Here is a 19,799-nt window from a genome sequence, read left to right on the forward strand (position 1 = left end):
GGCATCACTGATGGGCTGGACGGGTCACGCAACGAAAAACTGTTCTTTACTACAGCTATGGTGGTAGCTAAAAGAGACATTGCGGCCTCCTGGAAATGCCCTGAACCCCCAAGTGTGGGGAATTGGCAGAATGGGGTGGACTGGTGCGCCACACAGGAGAAAGTTATGTATGCAGCACGTGGTTGCCCCAAGAAATAACACAGAATTTGGGGGAAATGGTTGGGGGGGTGTCTAACTGTGAGGGGTTTGACTGTTTCCATCTCCTTTTTGTCTTATTAATCTCTGTACGTTGGGTATCGCGAAATTGTGATTATAATCCTCGATTTATTGCAATAAGGGGCACAGCGATTCACATGCATATTAAGACTGTTTAAGATAAGTAGAAAATGTTGTTGGCACAGACATGAAAGCCCATTTCATTGGTGACATTTTGAGACGACACGTCTGCGGTGCATACAGTAGTTTTTTCCCCATATAGCGAACAATACATTTGTCCAACCTTTCTCCTAAGAATGTCTAGCAACTAATGTTGAGAGCAGATGTATCACAGGCTTCAGACATGTTGCCATCTGTCCACCGTCCTATTTTATGCACTGGTTCAGGGTATATGAACAATGTCTACAAAGTGGTGGTGGAGTGGTGTGGCTCACTGGTTAGAGGCGGCAGACCCGGGAGCAGAGGACGGCCCGGGACCAGGGTTCAATTCCCGACGCGGCAGGGTCTTGGACCAGGGTCAACGGACTCGATAATTCTCGCCTCGGTGCCTACTCTAACTAGGGATCACACTCGGCAACTCTGGGCATTAGCTTGCCTCACCTCCACAACGGCCCCCCACATACGCCGGGGATGTCTGGTTTCACCTTGGAGATACCCAGTAGGGACCATCTCACAGGGAAAGCCAGGGCGGGTTCCCCAGCGGTCTACAGCGCAGAGATACTCCTTCGGGAGTCGATTCTAGCGCTTTAGAAACCCACATTCAATCAACAATCAAGCCTGCCAAGTACACCTGAGCTATTTCCCCTTGTTTAACGTTGGTATTAGGTGTGAGAAGTTGGCCTGATACAAGGTGATCACTAGAACTAGTGAGCATCATATATCAGTCCAAACAACCCTTATGGTGATTGGTTGTAAGTCAACCTTATAGACCAGCTATCCTAATGGTAGCATGGACAAAGCAGTCTTAGGCTAAACTCTTTTGGCATGTGAAGCCAGCTGGTTTACCACAATATAACCCCTTGAATACCAGATGAAAGGACACCACACAGGTTGTTATGAAAATAAACAGTATATTTATTAATAACAACACCTCTGAACTCTTTGAGGTCAGAGGGCTAAGCACATGGCAATCTCTTAGGAAAAATACGTTAAGTTGCACGAAATCACAATGGTGCACGACAAACCATATACTAAGTAAGTGGAATGTGAAAGTCAATAGAAGGAATGGAGCTGTCCAGAGGCTGTAGGATCGGTGGGACCACGCTACCCTAACTTCAGGTAAGTAATAGGAGACCCACGGAACGCGTGTGCAGAGTGTGAACTCACACGCGAGATGCGTAACAACGTCTATGGACAGTACAGTTCAAGTTAAAGGTGAGTACGGACAATCCTGACTAGATAGGACAACAACGACTGTGGAACTGGACACTAGGACAGTTAAACTACCCTTGAGCACCGAAATGCTCTCGTTACCTCACCCACGGGCCGCGGGTGCATAGGGTTCAAAGTGCGTCGGGTTCTCGCGTTGAAGTCAATGGAGCCTGAAAGAAAAGATGCTGCAGGCGACCAGTAGGAAGATGTCCGGTGCAATTCAAGGGTGGATTGTTGAAGGAGACCTGAAAGCAGAGGGGACAATGTTCACAGTCACTAGCCAATGACTGGAGTGGAACCAGGAAGGAACCAGATGTCGTCGTCGTGCTCAGGTGAAGAGTGGACGCTTGACTCTGCAGCCACGTGGACCAGGAGGTGTCTTCGACGACCAGGATGGAGGCACGAGCTGTCCCACGCAGGCTCTCGCTGTCGGCGGTGTTGGATCCGGAATCTGCGTCAACAGGCCTTGGCAAAGGCAACCCACTCGGTGAGGAGGAAAAGCGCCTGGTGCGGACTAGGAGAGTCCGGGGTGCCCCTCTTTTGGAAGGGAGCAAGGGCCAGTCTGGAGCAACCAGACCAGCAGTGAAAATTCAAAGGTTTGTCGTCTAGGAGGCCACTAGCCAGCCGGCAAGTGACCAGACAACGCGTCATCAGGAACCAAGCAGAAGGGCCCCACGCAGATCTCGTGGATGCTGGAGGGCTGGTCTTCGGTGCAAGGGCTGCTCGGGGCTGGGGCTTCTCAGTCCCCAAAGCACTTGGTCGAGTTTACCTCTGGAGTCGTGCTGAAAGCGAAGTGCAGTTTCTTCCAAGATGGCCGGTCCCACGTGTCTCGTCGCACCCACGGGTCTCAGCTTTGCTGCAGATGTGGGTTGAGGTCGGAGAGGTCTGGGAATCCGGGTCTCGTCGGGCTCTGAGGTCTGGATCCTTGAAGGAAGACGACAAAGGGAAGCCGCTGGACGCTTGGTGGTGCCTGCTTGTGCAGGGTGGACACTCCTTGCCCACAAGGGAGATTCTTCAGTCTTCTGTGGAGCAGAACGTCGAAGGGCCAGAGTTTCTTCTTGTTGAATAGTTCAGGATAATCTGATTTGAAATGGGACCAGCTCCTATCTTTATCCTGCTAAAGGGGGGCTGCACTACTGACTAGGTCCCTCCCCTGGGTGGGACCAGGAAGGGGGGTGGCTACACCCCCAATCCTTTGTCCGGCTTCCCGCCAGAGTTGGGGCTGGAGTGCCCCAGCAACTGGTTGGAACCGGTGTATGCACAGGACACCTTGTGTGCCCTGGGCATGTCTCATTCCTTTCAAGCCTACCCTACCCAATACACAAAATCCTGTCTGGGGAGGTGCTAGCACCTCCCAAGGCAGGAAACCCTTTGTCCAAGCCTCCCTCGCTGGAAGGACTCCCAGCAGCACGAGGTCAGACTTATGTCTGTGGTGGCAGCATCCATTTTGTGATGCCAAGGCTCGAGTTAACTTTAACCGGGGTTCTCAGTTACATACATGTCGTGTCCCTCTAGAAGGGTGGAATGCTACCCCCGTCGCCAGAATTGGCGAGGGGGTAGTATTCCAAATCGTATGACACCTTACTCGACATGTTTTGATAATGTTATACCAGAGTTGGCATTTAACCGCGAGGATTATAATGCATTTAAGAGTATATGGTATAGCGTTATCATGGAACTGCTATTAGGACTTGTTTCCGTAAGCTGCAAACGGGCTCAGCTCATGCCAGAGCACCATCTCACATAATTCCAAGCACTCTGCCTTCAGGATTGATGAGGCCTTCCATAGGAGTGACTGATAGGAATATATGTGTCCATTTTAGGGTTAGATATAGGTATACTATATCTACAGCAAAGGGTGTTTACACCACCTTGCCCCAGCTGTCATGCAGCCAGTTGTGTCCGTTTTAGGTGGCCAGCCAGGGGTGGCATAATACATGCTTCAGCCCCTGGTAGGCCCTGGGTACACTTATGCCCTGGATACCTAAGGTATACTGTACAGGGACTGATAAGGTGGCCCAGTACCAATTGGTAAATGCACCTAAGGTACATGGTTGTCAATTTAGAGAGAGAACAGCTAGGCTGTGGGTCTGATTAGCAGGCCCACAGCCAGGGAAAGTCGTAAACCAGTGAAGCAAAAAGCAAAAATCTGGGGTGACCATAGGATTGCAGACCCCACTCTCCTACATAACCCCCCCCCCCCAAACTTAGGGACATTAAACTAACCTTGACCAGGTGAGTCTTCCTGTTCTAAGTGGAAATACCTGGAGAGACCATCTGCATTGCCATGGTCAGTCCCTGGTCTGTGCTCCACTGTAAAGTCCATCCCCTGTAGGGAAATGGACCACCTAAGTAGTTTGGGGTTTTCACCCTTCATCTGATTTAGCCACAAGAGGGGCTTATGGTCGGTCTGAATCTTGAAGTGAGTTCCAAACAAGTAGGGCCTCAACTTCTTCAGGGCCCAAACCACAGCAAAGGCCTCCCTCTCTATAGCTGACCAACATTTCTCTCTAGGGGTCAGCCTTCTGTTTATAAAAGCAATGGGCTGGTCATGACCATCAATATTCAGTTGAGAAAGAACAGCTCCCACACCCAACTCAGATGCATCTGTTTGGACAATGAAGGTTTTGGAGTAGTCAGGACTCTTGAGAATAGGTGCAGTACACATGGCCTGCTTTAGGTCATCAAATGCATCTGACAGCTAACTGTCCACTGAACTTTCTTTGGCATTTTCTTGCTTGTCAGGTCATTAAGTGGTGTCACAATGGACCCATAATTCTTGACAAACTTCCTATAGTAACCAGACAGGCCCAAGAGAGCTCTGACCTGTGTCTGGGTGGTTGGAGGAGCCCAGTCCTTTATGGCCTGTATCTTGCTCTCCAATGGTTGAACCTGGCCTCCACCCACAAGGTGGCCCAGGTACACAACCTAACTCTGCCCTATCTGGCACTTAGTAGCCTTGATAGTGAGGCCTGCCTTCTGCAGGGCCTCCACAACTTTCCTCAGGTGGATCAGGTGATCCTCCCAGGTGGAGCTAAAGACAGCAATATCATATAGATATGCTGCACAAAAGTCATCCAACCCAGTGAGAACTTGGTTCACCAACCTTTGGAAAGTGGCAGGTGCATTTTTCAAACCAAATTGGTAATGACCTCCTGGGGTAGAAAATGCTGCCTTGGCATCCTCAGCTAACCTGATTTGCCAATAACCAGCTGTTAGGTCAAATGTACTTAAGAAAGTTGCAGAAGCCAACTTATCTATCAGTTCATCTGCCCTAGGTATTGGATGGGCATCTGTCTTAGTGACAGCATTGAGACCCCTGTAGTCTACACAAAACCTCATCTCTCTCTTACCATCCTGGGTGTGAGGCTTTGGTACTAGAACTACAGGACTAGCCCAAGGGCTCTCTGAGGGTTCAATGACTCCCAATTCCAACATCTTTTGTACTTCAGTATTTATGCAGTCCCTGACGTGGTCAGGTTGCCTGTAGATTTTACTCTTTATATGCAGACTGTCTCCAGTGTCCACCTCATGTGTGCACCAGTTTGTCTGACTGGGGGTCAGAGAAAACATTTGTCTGAAGGATTGAAGGACCTGCTTACAATCCTTTTGTTGATGCTCAGAGAGGCTGTCAGAAAAGACTACACCATCTACTGACCCATCATCAGGGTTCTGAGTGAGCAGGTCTGGGAGAGGGTCACTCTCTTCCTCCTGCCCCTCATCTGTGGCCATGAGCAAGCCCATGTCCTCCCTGTCAACAAATGCTTTGAACCTATTCACATGAAGTACTCTGTGAGGGCTCCTGGGAGTTCCCATGTCCACCAAGTAGGTGACTTCTCCCTTTTGCTCAATGATGATGTGGGGTCCAGACCATTTGTCTTGGAGAGCTGTTGGGGCCACTGGCTCCAACACCCACACCTTCTGTCCTGCATGGTAAACAGTTAGGACAGCCTTTTGGTCATGCCAAGCTTTTTGAAGTTCTTAGCTGGCCTCGAGGTTTTTAGATGCCTTCTCCATGTACTCTGCCATCCGGGAGCGGAGACCAAGTACATAGTCCACTATGTCAAGTTTAGGCTTTTTGAGAGGTAACTCCCATCCTTCCTTCACAAGACATAGGGATCCTCTTACAGGATGTCCAAACAAAAGCTCAAAAGGGCTGTAACCAACCCCCTTCTGTGGGACCTCTCTGTAAGCAAACAGAAGGCAGGGTAAAAGGATGTCCCATCTTCGCCTAAGCTTTTCAGGTAACCCTTTTATCATCCCTTTGAGGGTATTGTTGAATCTTTCAACAAGCCCATTGCACTGTGGGTGATAGGGTGTGGTGAATTTGTAATTTACACCACACTCCTTCCACATAGCAGTCAAATATCCTGACATGAAGTTTGCACCTCTGTCAGAGACGACCTCCTTAGGGAACCCCACTCTGGAGCAAACTCCAACCAGGGCTCTAGCCACAACAGGAGCTGTAGTGGTCCTAAGGGGAATAGCTTCTGGATACCTGGTGGCATGGCATGATCCACTACCACCAGTATAAATCTGTGCCCAGATGCTGTTGGGGGGGGTCCATTGGTCCAACAATGTCAATCCCCACGCTTTCAAAGGGAACCCCCACCACAGGTAGTGGTATAAGGGGGGCCTTTGTTGTGCCACCTGATTTGCCACTGGCTTGGCAGGTGACACATGAGAGACAAAACTCTTTAGTGTCCTCAGACATATGGGGCCAGTGAAAGTGTGGGGCAAGCCTGTCTCAAGTCTTGTTCTGGCCTAAGTGACCTGCAAGGGGAATTTCATGGGCTAAGGTGAGAAGGAAACCTCTAAGAGACAAGGGGATGACCAGCCTCCTGGTAGCACCAGGCTTGGGTTCTCTTGCCTCAGAGTATAGGAGTCCATCGTCCCAATATACCTTATGGGCACCTGTAGCATTCCCTGTAGCCTCAGCAGCAGCCTGCTGTCTGAGGGGTTCAAGAGAGGAACAGTCTAACTGTGCCTGCCTCAAGTCTGCCCTGGAAGGTCCCCCTGTCCCAAGAAACTAAACCTGTTCAGGTTCAAGCTCTTCTAGGACAGTTCCTTCTGGGGTCTTGGGGTCAGTCTCCTGAGAGAGCTGGTCCTCAACCTGAGGCAGGGGGGAAGGGTCAACCTTACCCCTACTGCTCTTTCTCTTGGGTAGTGTCTGGTCCATTCTTCCAGGATCCAGCACTAGTTCAGCTGGGCATTTCTTGGCCTGTGACCTAGTCACAGCAAACACATGTGAGGAGAGACCTAGCATTTCTACATGAGTCCTGTGCTCCACATCTGACCACAGTGAGGATTCCAAATCATTGCCCAAAAGACAATCTACTGGGAGGTCTGAACTAACTACAACCCTTTTGAGGCCAGTTACCCCTCCCCAGGAGAAGTTAACAATTGCCATACTGTGATTGGTAGTGACATTGCTAGCCTTGGTCACTAGGTAGTCCGAACCTAGCATGATCTGGCCAGGGTCCACAAATGTTGGTGTCACCACAGTAACACTGGCACATGTGTCCCTGTAGGCCTGAGCCATCTTTCCATTGATTAAAGGCGTTTGTCTGTATTTGCCCAGAGTACTGGGACTTATAGTAGTGGTCATATCCATGTCCCCAGTACAAACAAGAACTGCCTGAGTTGGTATTCTAACTAAGTCAGAACCCACCTCAGTTCCCAGGGTTAACCCAACTATAGCCTTGGGAGGTACACTACCACTACTAACTGTACTAGGGGGTGCAGGTGTCTTAGGGACAGTAGTGGTAGGAGTTTGGCCTTTCTTGGTGCAATCACTAAACCAGTAAGTCTTACTTTTACAGTATTGGCACCATGGTTTCTTAGGACCATCATTCTTCTTCTTTTGGGAATTCTGGGACCCACCCTCCTTAGGTTTTTGGGGCCCTTTTGAAGACTTCTGGTCATTTTGCTTATTCTCATTACCCTTCTGGTCTGCTTTCTTCTGGCCACCACCCTGGTTCTGCTGCTTGACCCTTGTCCTGACCCATCTGTCTGCCTTCTTTCCCAATTCTTGGGGAGAGGTCAGATCTGAGTCAATCAAGTGCTGATGCAACAGCTGGTTCTGATAATTATTTAAGATTTGCTCTCTCATAATTAGATTATACAATCCTGTGTAATCAGTAACTTTACTTCCCAGTAACCAGCCCTCCAGAGCCTTAGTGGCACAATCAACAAAGTCAGTCCAATCTTGAGCCTGAATTTTCTGGGTATCCCTGAACATTAACCTGTATTGTTCAGTGGTTAAGCCAAACCCATCAATCAGTGCAAGTTTCAAGACTTGGTAATCATTAGCATCCTCATCTCTAACAGTGAGGAGCTTGTCTCTACCTTTACCTTCAAAGGAGAGCCACAATATAGCTGCCCACTGACTCTGGGGTACCTGCTGTACTTTGCAGGCCCTCTCCAAAGCAGTCATCCACTTGTGGGTGTCCTCCCCTGTCTTATGGGGGGGGGGGGGGCACTATTTTGCTCAGGTGTCTATTATCAAAACTCCTGTCTTTATCCTTAGGGATATTGCTGCCACCAGTGGGGACTACCCCACTCAACTGTTGCTCTCTAGCAAAGGCAAGCTTCTCCTTGGCAAGGGCAAGTTCTTCCTTCTGGATCCTCAGATTAGCCTGTTTCATCCTTGCTTCATGTTCTCTCCTCTGAGGGGAAGTCATTCTCCTCTGGGGAGAAGTCATCCTGAGAAGAGGCATGAGAGTGCACAGATCTATTGGAGTCCATAGAATGAGACCTGTCTCTTCTAACTCCAAAGTTAGGCCTGCTGAGGGTCAGTGCTGGGGGTCCCCCAGATCCTTCCCTATGTAGGTCTAAGTTGGCCCTAGTAAGTCTGCTGACTAGCTCAGGACCTTTGTCTGCCTCATCCCCAGAGACTTCCTCTTCTTCTTCTTCTTCCTCCTCCTCTTCTACATCTACTGTGTCATGGAGGTCAGGATCACCAAAGGTACCCTCTAAGGCTGGCATGCTCCCATCTGTATGAGAAGCCTATGTCTCTAAGAGACCTAACAGAAAGGGAGTGGTAGGGTTAGAACCATGTTTCAATTTCCTGGAGGTACGCAATTGTCTCATCTCCTGGAAACTGAGAGCTGCATATCTTGAGATGACCTGTGGAGGGTCACTAACCACTAGGGGAGTCTCTGAAGACTCTCCATGGGTAGACATGCTTCTAGTGTGGTGCAAGTGATGCACTTACCTACACTATGGGTTTTCCTACTGATCCCTTGTTAAGAGTTGTAGTCAGGGTGTGCTAGGCCCTTTCTACTACAACACCTGGTTCAGTAGAACTCAGAGTATTTCTAAGCTTGTTATATGTACCTAGAGTACCTTATGTGATCTTTCAAATGATATTTCAAGATTATACGTGGTAAAAACAACAGCAAGCTCAAATCCCAACCGCTGCACACCATTGTGAGAAGTTGGCCTGATATATGATGCTCACTAGTTCTAGTGATCACCTTGTATCAGTCCAAACAACCCTTATGGTGATAGGTTGTAAGTCAACCTTATAGACCAGCTATCCTAATGGTAGCCTGGACAAAGCAGTCTTAAGCTAAACTCTTTTGGCATGTGAAGCCAGCTGTTTTACCACAATATAACCCCTTGAATACCAGATGAAAGGACACCACACAGGTTGTTATGAAAATAAACAGTATATTTATTAATAACAACACCTCTGAACTCTTTATGAGGTCAGAGGGCTAAGCACATGGCAATCTCTTAGGAAAAATACGTTAAGTTGCACGAAATCACAATGGTGCCCTAGGCGCATGACAAACCATATACTAAGTAAGTGGAATGTGAAAGTCAATAGAAGGAATGGAGCTGTCCAGAGGCTGTAGGATCGGTGGGACCACGCTACCCTAACTTCAGGTAAGTAATAGGAGACCCACGGAACGCATGTGCAGAGTGTGAACTCACGCGAGATGCGTAACAACGGCTATGGCCAGTACAGTTCAAGTTAAAGGTGAGTACGGACAATCCTGACTAGATAGGACAACAACGACTGTGGAACTGGACACTAGGACAGTTAAACTACCCTTGAGCACCGAAATGCTCTCGTTACCTCACCCACGGGCCGCGGGTGCATAGGGTTCAAAGTGCGTCGGGTTCTCGCGTTGAAGTCAATGGAGCCTGAAAGAAAAGATGCTGCAGGCGACCAGGAGGAAGATGTCCGGTGCAATGCAAGGGTGGATTGTTGAAGAAGGAGACCTGAAAGCAGAGGAGACAATGTTCACAGTCACTAGCCAGTGACTGGAGTGGAACCAGCAAGGAACCAGGTGTCGTCGTCGTGTTCAGGTGAAGAGTGGACGCTTGACTCTGCAGCCACGTGGACCAGGAGGTGTCTTCGACGACCAGGATGGAGGCACGAGCTGTCCCACGCAGGCTCTTGCTGTCGGCGGTGTTGGATCCGGAATCTGCGTCAACAGGCCTTGGCAAAGGCAACCCACGCGGTGAGGAGGAAAAGCGTCTGGTGCGGACTAGGAAAGTCCGGGGTGCCCCTCTTTTGGAAGGGAGCAAGGGCCAGTCTGGAGCAACCAGACCAGCAGTGAAAATTCAAAGGTTCGTCGTCTAGGAGGCCACTAGCCAGCCGGCAAGTGACCAGACAACGCGTCGAGCAGGAACCAAGCAGAAGGGCCCCACGCAGATCTCGTGGATGCTGGAGGACTGGTCTTCGGTGCAGGGGCTGCTCGGGGCTGGGGCTTCTCAGTCCCCAAAGCACTTGGTTGAGTTTACCTCGGGAGTCGTGCTGGAAGCGAAGTGCATTTCTTCCAAGATGGCCGGTCCCACATGTCTCGTCGCACCCACGGGTCACAGCTTTGCTGCAGATGTGGGTTGAGGTCGGAGAGGTCTGGGAATCCGGGTCTCGTCGGGCTCTGAGGTCTGGATCCTTGAAGGAAGACGACAAAGGGAAGCCGCTGGACGCTTGGTGGTGCCTGCTTGTGCAGGGTGGACACTCCTTGCCCACAAGGGAGATTCTTCAGTCTTCTGTGGAGCAGAACGTCGAAGGGCCAAAGTTTCTTCTTGTTGAATAGTTCAGGATAATCTGATTTGGAATGGGACCAGCTCCTACCTATATCCTGCTAAAGGGGGCTGCACTACTGACTAGGTCACTCCCCTGGGTGGGACCAGGAAGGGGGGTGGCTACATCCCCAATCCTTTGTCCGGCTTCCCGCCAGAGCTGGGGCTGGAGTGCCCCAGCAACTGGTTGGAACCGGTGTATGCACAGGACACCTTGTGTGCCCCGGGCATGTCTCCTTCCTTTCAAGCCTACCCTACCCAATACACAAAATCCTGTCTGGGGTGGTGCTAGCACCTCCCAAGGCAGGAAACCCTTTGTCCAAGCCTCCCTCGCTGGAAGGACTCCCAGCAGCACGAGGTCAGACTTATGTCTGTGGTGGCAGCATCCATTTTGTGATGCCAAGGCTCGAGTTAACTTTAACCGGGGTTCTCAGTCACATACATGTCGTGTCCCTCTAGAAGGGTGGAATGCTACCCCCGTCGCCAGAATTGGCGAGGGGGTAGTATTCCAAATCGTATGACACCTTACTCGACATGTTTTGATAATGTTATACCAGAGTTGGCATTTAACCGCGAGGATTATAATGCATTTAAGAGTATATGGTATAGTGTTATCATGGAACTGCTATTAGGACTTGTTTCCGCAAGCTGCAAAGAGCCAGAGCACCATCTCACATAATTCCAAGCACTCTGCCTTCAGGATTGATAAGGCCTTCCATAGGAGTGACTGATAGGAATATATGTGTCCATTTTAGGGTTAGATATAGGTATACTATATCTACAGCAAAGGGTGTTTACACCACCTTGCTCCAGCTGTCGTGCAGCCAGTTGTGTCAGTTTTAGGTGGCCAGCCAGAGGTGGCATAATACATGCTTCAGCCCCTGGTAGGCCCTGGGTACACTTATGCCCTGGATACCTAAGGTATACTGTACAGGGACTGATAAGGTGGCCCAGTACCAATTGGTACATGCACCTAAGGTACATGGTTGTCGATTTAGAGAGAGAACAGCTAGGCTGTGGGTCTGATTAGCAGGCCCACAGCCAGGGAAAATCGTAAACCAGTGAAGCAAAAAAGCAAAAATCTGGGGTGACCATAGGATTGCAGACCCCACTCTCCTACATTAGGGCCCCATCTTTTATGAATTTCTGGCCAATATCAACCATTCTCAGGACTTGAGATAACCCAAGCTTTTCGCCCATGGCCATAGGAGACCTTATTCTGTATAAATCTAATCCCGAGCCCATAAACTCTAAAATTGGCTCGGGTAATATTTCTGTTTTGTGCCTCTAGCACTAGTTGTAAATAAAGATCTAGTTATTTTCCAAGAAGTGCCATTGGTTCTAATGAAAGTTATTATCATGCCATGCTGTATTTGTGTTTCTACACATACCACCTACTGTAGTAATTCTTTGCTGCTCATCTGCACTACCCCTTGAGAGTCAAGTGTTCCTCTCTGCAAGCATTGTCCTGTGGCCATTAACTGCCCAAGAATCTACAGAAAAGGTTGTACAGGTTCCAGCTCAGCAAAAGTACTTTAGCTGCTCTGCCAAAAACACCAAATCATAAAATGAAGTAATAACTCTACTTGCATTGTTTCTTTCCATTGCAGAGTTACAATATCTTCCAACAGAAGAGGACCATGCTCCAGGGGCCGCTGTCAAATGCATCCAGCTCCGACACCCCAGCACTGTGTTCCCCGGGCAGAACCGTGACCGTGTCATTGGAAGGCTGGTCATTGTGGACCTTGGTACGTGTGATTACTTTTATGTGATTTAAGTGAAGCAGTATTATTCTGATAAAACATATATGCATGATTTAAACTTTCCCGTTTTGGTCAATGCCCGTACCACTTGCTGTATGGTGTTTTTTATGCCCCTTTCCTATGGACTGGCAGCTGGATTTTCAGGGCATCAGAAGGATAAAGAGCACTCATCAGTGGGTTTTCTCCTTGCAGAGCAATTGCACTGGTCTACTGGGTAGTGATTTAGAAACGCCACTTCTTTGCATTTTTACGCCTCTGGAATCACTTTTTGTATGTAATATAGTAATTTTGCAGTTTCTCTAGAAACCTATAGATTGATCTGTCTTTGCACCGCTTGGTGTATCATGCTATTTATACACACATCAAGGGCAGAAAAGGAGGAGAGCTCCATTCCATTTTCCCATTGTGAGGCCATTGGTTCTGTAATTATTTTTCCCTCTGAGGCATGGAGGGGGGGGTAACAGGGTTTACTGTACGCCCCCACATGTTTGCTGAGCGCGGGCTGGTTGGAAGCTGCAGAGGTTGAGCCTCTTGCAAAGAATGTCCTTTTGTCTCAAAGTGAAGACTAGAACCCCCTTTACTTCCATGCTCTGTCTCTGCCTGGACACTGTTCCCATCACCACACCTGGTTACTATGAAGCATTATTTTAAGTATCGGGTTCATTCACTTACATAGAACATGTATAAACAAACCCTTCAATGCTGAAAAACCTGATACTTTCATGCCATGTGGCACATAGGGGCTACTCAGCCCAATGGTGGGGGTTGAGGCCTTTTACTTCTGGCACAGCCAGTTCCTTTTTCTGATGATGACACCTAGAGTGGCCTTCATTCCCGACCAGGGCATTCTTTAATATCCGGCTCACAATGAGTCCTAAATGTTGCTGCATTGTGGCCATCCTGAATGGCTTGCAATTAGTGTGGGGATTAAGTCCTCTGGCACAGCTGGCTGAACCAGAGCGAAAGAGTCCCAAAGAGCATGTGTATGGTGACCCAGTAGGCAGCTGGCATTGTCGAATCAGAAGGCCAAGCTGGTTGAGGGGAACATGCACCTTCCAAGCGTTTCAATGCACTTGGATTCTCGGTCCAGTGGTAGGGGAAGCATTGGGTTGACCTTACTCTTGGGTACCTGCACTACCAAGGTTTCCAGTGTCTGGTGTTGCCTTAGGAAGGCAGTGCTGCCCAGATAAGGGTGGTAGCGTCACGCTATTTGCCTGTTCACCAGGGGCCAGGCTCTGCCCATGCCATTAGAAGGTGTCTGAGAAAGCTAAAGAACGATGATGGATTCAACCCAGATCTGTGACTGGGGTGAGTGTCTGAAAAATGTCAGCGCTCTGTCCATCTTCTCCTTGTGTTTGCTTTGATCACCACAACATTCCCACCCTGATATAAGATCACAAAACAGAAAGAACAAATCCAGGGGAGGATTCGCCATTATCTTCAAGGAATCCATCCAATACTCTACCTCCTTGGAAAACACAATCAGCAGCATGGAATACCGAACTTTCAAGATTCTCATCCCTGCCAAAGACACTCTGACTGGCACCTTCATCTACCACCCACCAGGACGACACGCTAACTTTGGCAACATAATTGCAGGCTTTGTACCACTCCCCCACTGAATACTATACTCCAGCACCTACATCTTCCCCGGTGACTTCAACTACCACCTGGAGTACGACACCAATCCCTGCTCAACCAGCCTCCTAGTGGAGCTGTCGAACCTTGTACTCACCCAGCGAGTGGAAATATGAAAGTTCCACACACCCAGCCGACCACTACTGGATCCCATCTTCACTAGCAACTTTGCAGCAGACAAGCCCACACTGGTCACCTTGTCCAACCACACCCTCGTCCACTTTAGCATACCCATCCTATGCCATTGCAGAAATACAACTTCCAAATCCTCCTGACGGGACTGGAACCAAATCTCAGAAGAATCCTGGCCCACAACACCAACCGCAAGCTTACCACAACCTCTCCAGATTCCCCCCCCATCTTCAGTGCCTGGATCACCTCCTGTGCTAACACCCTTGCTCCTTTCCAATCTACCAAAGCCTCAAGAACCAGACCACAAGCGAGCTAGTATGTGGAAGAGCTCAGACTTACCAAACACGACTGCAAGGATCTAGAATGCAGAATGAGACAAAGCCAGGATGACACCAACAAAATCGCCCACTGATCCATCCTCCGATGGTACCACTAGCTTATCAAAGCTACCAAACACACCACCATCACCAACCACATCGTAAGCAGCACCAATAGAGCCAAGGAAAACTTTAGTCATAAAGAAATGTCACCTCTCCAGCAACAAGATCAATTATAGTCACCCCTTCCATGACCTCTGCTCCCAGGTCTCCCTCTCCTTCAGAAACAAGATCACAAGCAACCAGGCCCCAACCGGAACTATCCACCTTTGCAGCCCTCCTGCCCCTCACGATCAACACCCAGAGGGCCACCCTGACCACCTGGCTCACCATCACCACCAGTCCATATAACCAGGAGCACCCTCTGACCCCTGCTCCACCGCATCTTTACCCAAGGACTGGACCCCATAAATGCAGGCCTCTCCCTGGTCCTGAACAAATCAATCAATGTGGCAACCTTCACAGACGGCTGGACAGACTCCACAGTACCCTCCGCTGCCTCAATAAACCCCTTGGCTAATCAAAAAATGTTTGCCAGCTATAGACCCATCTTCCTGCTACCCCGTATGAAGAAAGTCTTTGAAAATAGTATATACAAGCTTCTAGCCACCCACCTGAATGACAACCACATCCTCAGCACGACTAAATCTGGATTCAGGCTTCTCCACAGCACAGAACTACCCTCATCGCCACTACATAAGACATCCAACTGATTATGGATAGAGGAGATACCACTGCCCTTGACTGACTGGATCTATCTGCTACTTTCGACGGTCTCCCACCCCAAATGCGTCTAAAGATTGCACAAAACCAACATGGTCCTACGATTCGCTCCTTTCTGACAAGAAGGTCAGCTTAGCTTCCTTTCCTCGGCTGCTGCCAAACTTCACTGCTGAGTTTCAAAGAGCTCTTTGCTCAGCCTGTCCTTTCAACTGCTACATGGCCCCTCCTGCCAGTATAATCTGTGTCCTCACAGTCAGTCATAACCTGTGGAAATGACACACGGCTCATCTTCTCCTTTCTGACAAGACGCCGAACAGCTGGACCAACATCTCCAGCTGCATGACACAAGTTGCCAGATGGATGAAAATGGCCTCAAGCTAAGCACAGGGAAAACAGAAGGAGTAATCTTGGGCACAGACACCTCCTTCTGGGACTCCATCTGGTGTCCTGTGATCTTGGCCCCGCACTCCAACCCACGAAAGAACCTCGGAATAGTAATGGACAACAAGCTCGCCAGGATCAAGCAAATTCAGTCTACGCCTCCTGCTCCTGTACACTGAAGATGCTCAATAAGACTTTCAAATGGCTCCCAAGAACTGTCACCCAAGCCCTCATCGCCAGCGAGTTGGATTACTGCAACACTATGTTGAAATCACTGCTCCTCTAACGAGACCATTCAGAACTCAGGGAATAGACTAACGCTCAACCTAGGCCCCCCTCACCCGCACACTCATTACTCCGCACCTCAAAATAGTCATAGTCTTCTCCTGGTAGCTCTCTGTTTTCACCCCTTTAACAGTAATCCTGCACAATTCTTTTCACATTTGTTCAACCATCAAAATGCTGGCATTGGTTAATGGTTTGGTCCAAGTGGCTCTAATAAAGAGCTTGATGGCCCCTGCTTCAGTTCTTGACTCCCTTTCTGACTTGATATGCCGGTGGTCTAAAAGCAGACCTACTGTGGTGCTTGCACTTACATCGAGTGCTGCAAGCTGGCTTCTGTGGTTAGTCTTTTATCCCTTTTATTATTTCGTTACCATAACCATTTGTATATTACTTCATAGAGCAGCTCTTCTGGCCGCAGGTCATATAGAATGCTCCGCTCGATGCATAATGGCTATAACCAGAGGACGAGGCTCGGCTGAAATGTAGTGATTGCAACCTAATAGGCAATATTATTAATGGTTCGTTCTAAACTCCGTTGGCATTGTCAACACCTTTGTTGTCCGCCATGTTGTGACAAAGCAGACAGTGACCCTGTGGTATCTGCTTTATATCGCTAGGGTGGCACCATTCTCGGTCTTCGGTGGACAAATAATTCCACTATTGTGAGGCATTAACTTTTTTGTTTGCACCTAAGCCCTACTACGTTGGTGTCCATGTAGTGTATGCATTCCATGACATTTGGTTACCCAGTGACTAACTACAGCTTCTTTTCCAGAGTATTAATATTACACCACGCCTCTGATTTTTTTTTTTTTTTTTACAGATTTTATTGAGGTTTCATATAGTAAGAACATCTTTTTCAAAGTATCATGGCGTGTCGTCAACTGCGCACTTCATGTCTTAAGTGTCAATGCAGCTCTAATAATACATTGCTTCACCCTTCTGCAAGTCAGTTGCATTCCCTGCAAACTCAGCGTGCAGTGCCCAGTCGTACCGGTAATATACGTCACACCGTCATCACCTAGTAACATAGTTCCTCAGGACCTCTGCTGCTTAGCACTCGAGCTTGATATTTATAGACTTCTTATAATGCAATAAGTCAGGTAGCCGAACATCCAACTCCCTACCTCCCCCTCTCCCCCCAAACATACGCAAACTCCACCCCTCTCTACCCTCCCCTCCCTCCCACCTCCCCTCAGACATGCCGCTTCTCCAGCACTATGTGTGTTGCTCACACCGTGTTCCGCCCACTCCCATAGAACCCTGTGTCAGTGGCCTAAGCATTGCCCGCGAGACTACGCGCGATCAGGGGGCCCCTCTGCCCATCCACTTGACCATCCCACTGCCCTCACCGTAGGCCCTGCACAATCTGAATGGTAGGTAAGATCAGGGGGAGCCCTCTGATAGCTGTAGCAGCTGCGGCTCCAGAGTAAGGGCTGATTTAGATCTTGGCGGATTCCAGATGTACCTGTCCACCCATACCACATTTATTTCCAGATTATCATAGTGAATCCTCCCGTGGTTTGATTTATGTGTTTTATTTATTTTTATATTATAATTTCTAACTTTCATATCTGTAATTGAGTACTTGCATGCAGAAAGCGATTTACTTTCCTGGTTCACAGTAAAAAGAGTTGTCACCATGGTTGTTTTATGGTGTGCCGCAATGTACATTTGATACGATGAAGTGACAAAAAATAAAATTCTCTCCATGTTGAGGATTGTTGAGTTTAAAAAAGAATAATGTATTAGTTTGGATGTTCAATTTAATGAAATTGAGTTAATAATGAAAGCAAGGTTTCCATAGCCAGCATGTAAAATAATGTTGATGTGTATCAATGGCAGAGGCATCACTTGGTTTGTTATAGAAAGCTAATCGCTAGCATCTTGTTTATCCAATAGGTAGTGTAACTGAGAGCAGAGAAAACAGAAGTCTTTATGCTACCACATGCAGTAACAGAAAGACCCTATTCAAAGGTTCATCTGGAAACAGCAAACTGAAAACCCTACAAAGTTCCAATAAGAGAATGAAATTAAAGACTAAAAATCACCAAAAGAACATAAAGCAGAGTGCTAATTGTGGAAATACTGTCAGTAAATCAGCACTTTCCACTTTACAACAGGTGACACCCAAACTAAAAACATATGATAAATATGACTGTACGTCCGCTCCGTTGGGTGAATTACTGTCACTGCAAAACTCCAAGTTGTATTCATGCACCAAGTGTAATAAAGGCTTCAAGGAAAAAAGGCATTTGAGCCAACATCTACAAGCACATCTGTTAAGGAAACCATATCCATGCACGGAATGTGAACAGAGCTTCATTTTTAATTATGGACTTCGGAGGCATCAGAGAACACATACGTTAGAAAAGCCTCACAAATGTACAGTGTGTGCGAAAAGGTTCAGTCGCAAAGAAACTTTAACAGAACACAAAAGAATACACACAGGAGAAAAACCTCATCAGTGTACAGAGTGTGATAAAGCATTTAGGACTAAAAGAGATCTCCTTGTTCATCAGAGAGCACATACTGGAGAGAGACCATATCAGTGTACTGAATGTGGAAAAAGCTTCAGTCGAAACGGCAACCTTCACAAACATGAGAAAGTACATACAAAAGAGAAACCATATCAATGTAATGAGTGCAAGCAGTTTTTTAGTCGGAGGGAAGCTTTAAACAAACATCAGAGAGAACATACCGAATATAAAAACACCGTTCGTTCCACAGGAATGTTAAAAGAGACACCTTTTCAGTGTACTAAATGTATGAAATTTTTGAGTACAAGATCATCGCTTTTCACTCACCAAAAAGCACACTTGGGAGAGAAGCCGCATCCGTGTTCTGAGTGCGGGAAAAGATTCTTTCATAAGGGAAGTCTTTTAGTACACCTCCGCATACATACAGGAGAAAACCCATATAAATGCTCTAAATGTGAGATATGCTTTCGCTATAGCCATTCTTTAAAACAACATCTGCGAACACATTGCAATGAACAAACTAACTGAAGGATGGAATGTGGTGCTCCAGCATGCCCTGGAGCCAAATGAAAAGATGTAGATCAAGACGCCGTCCTAGTACCTAACAAAAACCACTATCTTCAAATAACTTGAAAAACTTAAAAAAACCAAATCAACATAGTTTTCAAAATGTTTCAATTGGTAAGAAAGTCTGCGTGCCTTTAATTCAATAATTCTTATACAATATTCCTAGTAATGGTATTTAATGTAGATTAATTCAAATGAGTGCTAGTGTATTCATTATCTTTTAAGACACTGCTATTAGTATGAGAGATTAAATACACTGCAGTCAGGCGCTAATAGAAACATTTGTAAAGCAAGACAGCCAAATGCAAGTATGGAAGCAATATGCATTTTTATTCAGAATATTTGCTTTTAACTTCTGATTGTTTTAGTATCCTCATGATTATGTAATGGTTCCTATTTTAAAACTGTCCTGTATGGGACTTGAAGGCCTTCATATAGCTCAACACTTAGCATGATAAATATGTTTATGAAAATAATTGTTTTGCTTATCACTTATTGTCTTGTCTATGTTGGTAAACCACAGAAGCTCAATTTTCTGTATAATCATTTTGAAAAACATGTAAACCTTTCAAAATATTTTTAGTTCATAAAACATGCCGACTATGAATTACATTATAATTAAAAGAGGTCAAGGAAACTCGTTAGTTAAAGGCAACATTGATGCCGAATTATTGTATAGTTGTGGAGTTCTTTTGTAAAGATGGAGACAAGTAGAATACAATGTAAACTCATTCATCTTGTTTTATTGATTTTCCTTCAACGTACCCTTTTGGTAACAGTCCTATCTGCAAATGCAATACTTTAGAATGAGTTTCAGAATGTTT

The 19,799-nt window shown here is 47.3% G+C and overlaps 1 protein-coding gene across 1 annotated transcript in view; it reads left to right on the forward strand.

Annotated features, from left to right (window-relative positions):
• The window catches only part of LOC144770926 (uncharacterized), a 66,693-nt gene extending 47,081 nt beyond the window's left edge, over positions 1 to 19,612 (forward strand). The window contains exons 3-4 of the mRNA XM_078655747.1: positions 12,240 to 12,377; positions 17,831 to 19,612. Coding sequence (XP_078511873.1) covers positions 12,240 to 12,377; positions 17,831 to 18,936 — 1,244 coding nt within the window. The 3' untranslated portion in view covers positions 18,937 to 19,612. The remainder of the gene's footprint in view (positions 1 to 12,239; positions 12,378 to 17,830) is intronic.
• The last annotated feature ends 187 nt before the right edge of the window (positions 19,613 to 19,799 follow it).

The sequence above is a fragment of the Lissotriton helveticus genome, chromosome 7 (assembly GCF_964261635.1).
Source record: "Lissotriton helveticus chromosome 7, aLisHel1.1, whole genome shotgun sequence".
In the NCBI taxonomy this organism is placed as follows: Eukaryota; Metazoa; Chordata; class Amphibia; order Caudata; family Salamandridae; genus Lissotriton; species Lissotriton helveticus.